The sequence below is a fragment of the Pestalotiopsis fici genome (assembly GCF_000516985.1).
Source record: "Pestalotiopsis fici W106-1 unplaced genomic scaffold PFICI_Scf_6, whole genome shotgun sequence".
Classification (NCBI taxonomy): domain Eukaryota; kingdom Fungi; phylum Ascomycota; class Sordariomycetes; order Amphisphaeriales; family Sporocadaceae; genus Pestalotiopsis; species Pestalotiopsis fici.
The window spans coordinates 561,012-569,304 of record NW_006917096.1 but is presented as its reverse complement, the minus strand read 5'-3'; the positions used below and the strand labels follow the sequence as shown (position 1 = coordinate 569,304).

Sequence of the window (8,293 nt, the reverse complement as noted above, 5' to 3'; positions counted from 1 at the left end):
TTTTGTTCACGCGCATGCATGGAGCTATAGATTTGGACGTTCCTGGATAGCTATACCATCTCCAAGCGTTGCGAGCCTCGCGAGGCTACCTAGGTCCAACCATAGGAACCAAACATACACACATGTATACACATATTTAAGTTGGCAAACACCGAGCCGTGTTTCCCCAGGACCGACCGAAGAGCCCAAGAACGAGTGCTTACAACCAAAGGTGAATTGATGGGTCTCGTGAACCCATGCAAATGGATATACGAAGCCACATGGAAATGACAATGAGCTGCCGGGTCACATTACTCCATAGGCCTCTGCATCTCATCACTTGCATGCTATTTAATGCATTCTTGTCACGTTCTGGCCAGCAAGAATCCACAAAATGGGCAGAGAAACCCGGGAGTTCTCGAGCTCCCAGCCTGCACTATCTGCTGTATGGTATGTGGATTTACTCAAGTAGTATGATGGAGCAAGAATTGATCGTACAGATACACAGACCCTCTCTTGCCTCTCTCCGGTCCCCCTACGCAGTACAGTCACTATCGGATACCCTGCAGCAGTTTGTTACCGTCCCCTGTAGTATCTGTGTGTCCTGTGCCCTGTGCCTGTGCCTGTACCTGTCGCCAGTGCCTGTGCATGCACCCCTGTGGACGGGGAACTTGGGCCCCGGTCGAGTCTAAGAAGCCTAGCTCCCCCTACCCTTGAACCGCGGCACCCTTGTTGCGCTGCTTTTTGGCTGCACACACCTCTCTTCTGGAGGCCGACAAGTTGCAAGTCGTGTAACCATGGGTTGGTGCCTTGCAACCACTCCATCTTCATCGGGGTCCCCAATTTCCAAATCTTTTTACTTGTCTGCCCTCCTCCTCTTTCTTCATTTTCTGCCAAGCAATCTGTATATGGTCATCAGGGGTCTACTTCACTGCATAATTGTGATCGAAAATGCAAAGTTGCATCCGATCTTCAACATTGACCAACCAGAGATTGGTGGTCAATGGGGTGTGACGTTCTCCAGAAGAACTTAGGCAGAGTCTTTTTTTGACGTGCTTTTGCGCTGCTCGAATCATCGCGGTCGTGGGGCACGGGCAGGGATCTCGTGCTGTCTCCTCCCCCACGACGTCCAGGCCGTCGTCCAGTCCACAGACCTGACCTGCTCCTGATCTGACCACAACACACATCCGCCCGCACATGGAATTACGTAGGTACCTCAGTAGAGGGAGACCCAGAAAACAGAGTATGAAGAGTCAGATAGTGAGAAACGAAGAGGAGAAGATTGAAGGGGAAAAAAGCTCGCTGCTTTCTTGTCAAACCCCTTGCGCCGGGATCGTCGCCCGGGACGGTGTAGCTTTATCGATCCCCCACCATAATTAGAAATAATTAATTGCCTTTGCGCACTTGACAATCCCTGTGTTGTGGTCGGCCATAACCTTACCTACCACATTCTATTTGGGTCGAGCTATGTATCTACGAACCCAAGAATCGCGCATACATACCCGCTATCCCGGAGCTCCATTGACCTATGTAGGTACATGGCCAAGCATAACTAGATTTGCTTCATACCTTGACGTGATAGAGATGCATCAATACATACTCTGTAGATACCTCGTACATTACCTAGAACATAATACCTACCATTATCGTTATTCCAAGGGGCATTCTCTCGGGTCCTGTCTGCACTGCAAGCAAGGCCTTTCCCTGCGTCCCGTTTTCTCTCAACTCATCCCTCCATCCCTCCCTCCATCCATCCATCCTGCCTGCAACTCTGCAGCTCCGTCAGTGTCAAAGTTCCCTTTCCGTGGCTTGATTGTGCACCTCGAACGGTCAGTCAAATAACAAAGGCGTTGCAAACCAAGGTCATACCTCTCTCTCTGCCATTCCGACCGCCAGCTTGTGAGAGGTCACATTGCGCGCCCGAGAGTGTGTTAGAGAATAGGTAGAGTCCGTGTTCGAACGGCACTTGGCAGGTCCATTCCGAATCGAAGCCGCCCCTACCTAAACCTGAAGTACCTACATTACCTACCTACCTACCTACCTCAGGCCTCCCGAGAAAGAGAGACGGGAATCCATCCATCCACTCACTGGCTGCTCCGTTGTCAACTTTGGCAGCAACAGAGAGCAAAAAGTTGGGAACCACAAAAATCCATCCATCTACAAAAGTTTCACAACCTACCTACTACTTACCTAACCTCTTCATACCACCACCACCACCACCACCACCAATACCGAGCAATTGAAACGCACCATTAATCAACGGTTGCACTACTTTTTTTTTTTGTTCGCAACGATTCCCACAGCCGCATTTACAAGACCCAACGGACTGGCGGGATCGCGTCTTCCATCCAGACCAACGCCACCCTCATTGCTCCCGCCCTCCCCTAGCCTCTAGTAGTCTCAGGCTAATAGCTCGAGCTATCTGCTTGGAGAGTAACGGTCTGCAACTTGTAACCCGGCTTTTCTACCTCTCCTTACCCAATTCATACAGCTCTCCTTTCTCATTTTTTCTCTTGCCTGTGTGCGTAATCTTGGATTTGGTTTCCTCGTGCGCATTTCTTAATAAGATTTTCCCTCCCCAACAGGAGAAGGCGTTGGGCCAAAAGAAGTCACGAGCTGACTTGTCGAAGCCATCAAAAGTATATATCGAGGTACGCAACTTTCCAGCAGCAGCTCTCTCTTTTTGTCTTTTTTTTTTCTCCTACGCCCCCCCCCCTTGTAACTACACTATGGAGACATACCCTCCCTCGTACGGCTAAAGGCCCGGTCTGGTGTCTCCTCTGGGTTCAGTTCAGATTGCATGGGTTGGTTCATGGTTGACTGAAAGCCCAAAACTTCTGCGTCAAGGACATTCCCTGGTTCAGGTCCAGAGTCCATGTACTTCGATACGTACCCCCTCGAGCGAGGGCGCAAGACCGGAGAACCTTGACATTCCACATCGGACCCTCTACCAACCCACCCTATGTACCTTACCTTACCTACCTTACCTTACTTACCTAAAAGACTTAATCCTTCTACTTCGTCACTACCTCCCGTCTGGTCTCCCTTCATTCCATTACACCTCATACTATCGATTCGCGATTTGTAGCCGTCAACAAACACTCACACATACGCACACCCTCGTTGCGCCGAATTACCACGACTGACACTACTCTCAACATCAGAAACAGCAGCAGTGCACAATAGACTTCTTTCTTGTTTTCTTTTCGACTTTTTAACCCGACTGGCCTTTATTGCTGTCGTCGTTGTCTAACAGCTAAAGGTCAATATTGAAGCAGAAGAGGCTCTGGTACGAATTATAATACGGCGGACTCGCGCGCAAGTGGTGGACATTGTCCGCCGGGGATCGATTTCGAACCTTATCGTCTATACCTCCAGTAATCACTCATGGTTTGCGACCGCGGACTTCCGCAGCATTCATAATGCTTGACGACCAGTCCATGCGCGACAGCTTACAGGTTGCGCCCCTTGCAATTCACAAGGGCCGGTCAGATAATGCGAAAGAGCAAGCCGAGGCTTGGGGGAATGGATCTTCGTCTTCGAATTCACAGTCGCCGTCGCATATAACACCACCGTCAACACCCAATGGCTCACAGGAAGACATTAGCACGTTGCCGAGCACCTCAGCACCACCACCTCCAGTCTTTCACAATTTCTTGAGAGCATTCTATCCATTTCACCCAAGTTACGCTGCATCAGATTCTACTGTTACCTTGCCACTCGACGAAGGCGATGTCGTCCTTGTCCACTCGATACACACGAATGGATGGGCCGACGGAACACTGCTGGCCTCTGGCGCTCGGGGTTGGCTGCCGACAAACTACTGTGAGGCATATGACCCGGAAGAAATGCGAAATCTCTTGCAGGCACTACTAAACTTTTGGGATTTGCTGCGGAGCACAATGACGAATGAGCGTGATATCTTCAGCAACCAAGAGTTCATGAAAGGTATCATAGCTGGCGTCCGATATCTCTTGGTATGATGGTCCAGGTTCCAATTTCGAGTCATTCTATATGTGAATATTAACAATCCACATAGGAATGCACACACTGCTTAACAAGAGACGCTCCAACCATTCAACGCAATGACAATCTTAGAAGAGGCCGGAAATCACTACTATCCGAGCTCTCTTCTTTAGTCAAGACGGCCAAGAGGCTACAGGAAGCCCTCAGGTCCTCTCAGCTTCTGACCGAGGAAATCAACGATATCATTGATGTCATGATCCTCAAAGCCTTTAAAATTATCGTAAAAGGAGTACGATTTCTAGATCTCCTAGAAGAAGACAGGCAACTTCGCGCGCCGCCAACAGTAACGGTCATGGCCACCGTGATGGAAGAGTCAATTATTCCACCCACACCTCCCGCCGACTCGACGAATTTCGACCAAGGCCCGGAAGCCGACCAGCATGCAGCTTCCCGAGGTGTTCCAGAAGTAACCACTACCGACGTGGTGGAGACGCAATCAACCGATGGTACACAAGCAAACGCACCAGCTAACAAGCGTTTGTCCTCCGTTTACTCGCCAACAAACACGACGGGTCAACGTCTCTCCCAGGTCAATTACGCCCGGGGAAATCGGCTGTCAGCAAGTATATCACACAGGGTATCTCTAGTCGGCCCATCATCAATGTCTCAACCACAAAACTTGGTTTCAACACGCTTGAGCTCCAGTCACGACACCTTGCTCTCTTATCTTGGTTCATTCATCGGCCGTTTACAACTGCAGTCTCAGTCTCGCGCAGAGTTGGCATTGGCCATCAAACAATCGGCTGTCTTGGGAGGAGATCTTCTTGCCGTCGTCGATACCGTTTGCAGGCACAACCCATTTGGTTCCGAATCTCTGGACCAAGCACGGGCCCTCATGTATGACCGCATCCGCGAGCTAGTATACTCGGCGCGCGACATCCTCACCAGCACTGAAACCGAGGCCGAGGATGTGATTATGCTGCAGGACAACGGCCACCTCTTGTCGGCTGCCATGGGTTGTGTTCAAGCTGCTGGTGGATGCGTGGAGAAGACTAACTGGGTCATTGAAAGGATTGGCGACTTCGAATTTGAGACTGAGGACACCGGACTCGGCATCGACCTGGACGTCTTCGATAAAGTTGCTGAAAGCCGCCCAGGCACTCCTGAGAGACGCGCACGCGAGTCAGGGAGTACAAATGGACGCTCCGGATCTGTGCGACCACTACACATGTCCATGGAGAAGCCTTTGCCCAGAGTTCCGGGTACTTCCGACGATGCCGAGACGACGGAGTCAGTAAACGACTCTCGTCCTTCGTCGCGGTCTCAGTCCGTAGCCACGGATGATGCCATGTCGAGTGTTGCCTCGTCTGTAGCTTCATCGCGGGCTCGACTTCCCCCACTTCCTAGGCTGACTACCACCCTACCGCCTGAAGAGTCGTACAGCCCAACCACCGAGGCCTCTCATGACAGTGAATATCATGGATCATTCCGCTCGGAGCTTTCGACTGCATCGAGCTCGGGGACCAACAGCACCTACCTCAGCAGGGACTCGGAGACAAGTCTCGCTTCTCAGGTATCCACTCGAGTTGACACGCCGGATTTGAAGAGCCGACCATCGCTACCAGATTTGGATGCCACCGGTGCATGCGATACAGTAGAAGAGTCAGACGATGTCGAGTCTAGATTACTCGAAAAGACATATGCTCACGAGCTTATGTTCAACAAGGAAGGCCAGGTCACGGGTGGTTCGTTGCCCGCTCTGGTTGAACGTCTCACCACCCACGAATCTACGCCAGATGCCATTTTCGTGTCTGCATTCTATCTCACATTCAGACTGTTCTGTTCACCGCGTAAGCTTGCCGAAGCGCTGATCGACCGCTTTGACTACGTGGGCGAGGCGCCACACATGGCCAGTCCCGTTCGCCTGAGGGTGTACAATGTCATCAAGGGGTGGCTTGAATCACACTGGCGCGAGGAAACGGACAATGAAGCTTTGCCCGTCATTCGTCATTTTGCCGACTTCAAGCTCAGCTCGTTACTGCCTTCTGCCGGGAAGCGGTTGTTGGCACTCGTCGACAGAGTCTCGTCTACCGACGGCCCCCTAGTCCCGAGACTGGTCTCCTCCATGGGCAAGACCAGTACCTCGATTTCGCAATACGTGCCCTCTGATACGCCGCTACCCAACCCGTCGCTGACAAAAAGCCAACAACACATACTTCAAAACTGGAAGTTGGGTGGCAGCTTGCCATCGGTGCTCGACTTTGAGCCCCTGGAGGTTGCACGCCAGTTGACACTAAAGCAGATGAACATCTTCTGCTCTATACTCCCAGAAGAGCTGCTGGGATCCCAGTGGATGAAGAAGGGCGGCGTTGATTCGCCCAATGTCAAGGCCATGTCCGGACTTTCGACTGATATCTCAAATCTGGTTGCAGATACGATTCTGCAGTACCCAGATGTCAAGAAGAGAGCCGCGGTGATCAAGCAATGGATCAAGATTGCACACCAATGCTTGCAACTCAACAATTATGACGGATTGATGGCGATTATTTGCAGCCTCAACAGCTCCATCATCAACAGACTGCGAAAAACCTGGGAATATGTGAGCCCGAAGCGCCGTGAGATGCTCAAGACGCTTCAAGCCATTGTTGAGCCATCCAACAATAACAAGGTGCTCCGAGCACGTCTTCAGGGCCACGTTCCGCCATGCCTACCCTTTCTCGGAATGTTCTTGACAGATCTGACTTTTGTCGATATCGGCAATCCAGCAACCAAGCAGTTGCCAGGCTCAAACGCCGAGGAGAACGGGCTGACTGTTGTCAACTTTGACAAGCACACCCGCACAGCCAAGATCATTGGCGAGCTGCAACGTTTCCAGATCCCGTACCGGTTCACAGAGGTCGCCGACTTGCAAGAATGGTTCCAAGCACAAATTGTGCGCGTCAAGGAGGCAGACCAGGAAAACAATGTGCAGGTCAACTATTACCGCAAGAGTCTACTGCTCGAGCCGCGTGAAACGATTCCCCGTACACCAGTAGAAGGTCCCTTGGCAACGCCTACCCCGGGCCAGAAGACTGGTTTCTCATGGATATCGCGAGACCGCGGACACCACAACAACACTTCAACTGTGGCAGTTTAGTGCCACAGAGGATTTGCACCAGCCAGGTGCAGCGCCGAAACAAAAAAACAAAACCAAAGCACGACACACGACACAACTGCCCGCCGCAAGTTCCTGATTCCACGCTTTCAAGCCAGTGTTTTAACTTGTTTACATTTTTGCATCATCTACCGATACCCCTACTGTTGTTTATTTTATTCTTCTTCTTTTTATGAGTATGATGAGCCAGCTACAACAGGCAAGCTTTTATTTTATATCTTGACTTGACGCGTTCTTGCGGCGGGCACATGCGACTGTGCAAGAGATTTCCTGCACAAATGTTTTTCGTACCGGTGGTACGCAAGCCCTCCAAGGGGCAGCAAGAACCCTTTGAGGTTTCTTGCTTGTGTTGTTCGCTTAACATGGTAAAAACAAAAAGGAGTTTATCGGGGCTGGGTCCTGGGTTTGAGACAGGCTGATTGCTATGGCGTATATGAGACATCAGGTTACTGGACTCAACGGTACATTTTGGTATTGGGCTCTAGCGGGACACTGTGCAATCATTGTATAATGGGCATAATGATCAGAAAATACCATCCAGCTACGTGGCAGGAACAGGAATCCAAATAGGAAAGGAAAAGAATGCCCATGTGCCAAAAACCAAAGTTTGATGCCTCCCCGGGAAGTGATAACCTAAAGATGATGCTCTTGTGAATTTATCCGATACCTTGTCTAGATCGAGACCTTCAATGTCATTGGCTTCCTATCACGTCCAGTCCGCATCTCTTGGTCTTGTCTGCTCCTCTTGGAAACGGCATGAGATGCATAAGTCGCATCATGATGTGCAGATTATAGACTAGTCCTTGACTTGTGGATGGCGAAATATGAAGCAGACTATATAAGTCGTCACAAATGGGAAAAACTGAAGGTGAGGCTGCTGTCTAGATATGATTACTTTTTCTCGGCCGCGAACACTTTTAGGCTGTTTTGAAGGAGAATATGACTTGTCCGGAAAAGTGTACCTGGTGCAACCTCTATCCAGTCCCTTGCGATGCATGATTCTGGCCAAATGAAAGAAGAATAGTTCAAAAGAAAAGATGGGGAAATAAATGTCAATTTCATCCACTTGATTATTTTGGCAGGAATCGATTTTGGGGTTGAATGATTATGTCTACTGGGCGGAATGCTGAAAATGAAAAAGGAGGTTGTTGAAAGTCAATGGCCACACACACACACACACACACACACACACGA

General features: G+C 50.4%; 1 protein-coding gene across 1 annotated transcript; it reads left to right on the top strand.

Moving 5' to 3' along the window:
- Positions 1-3,401: 3,401 nt before the first annotated feature.
- On the top strand, positions 3,402-7,081 carry PFICI_08655 (uncharacterized protein; the record flags this gene model as incomplete). The annotated part of the gene is made up of 2 exons (XM_007837236.1): positions 3,402-3,956; positions 4,019-7,081. The coding sequence occupies 2 exons, from the start codon at positions 3,402-3,404 to the stop codon at positions 7,079-7,081; spliced, it is 3,618 nt and encodes a 1,205-aa protein (XP_007835427.1).
- Between the last annotated feature and the right edge of the window lie 1,212 nt (positions 7,082-8,293).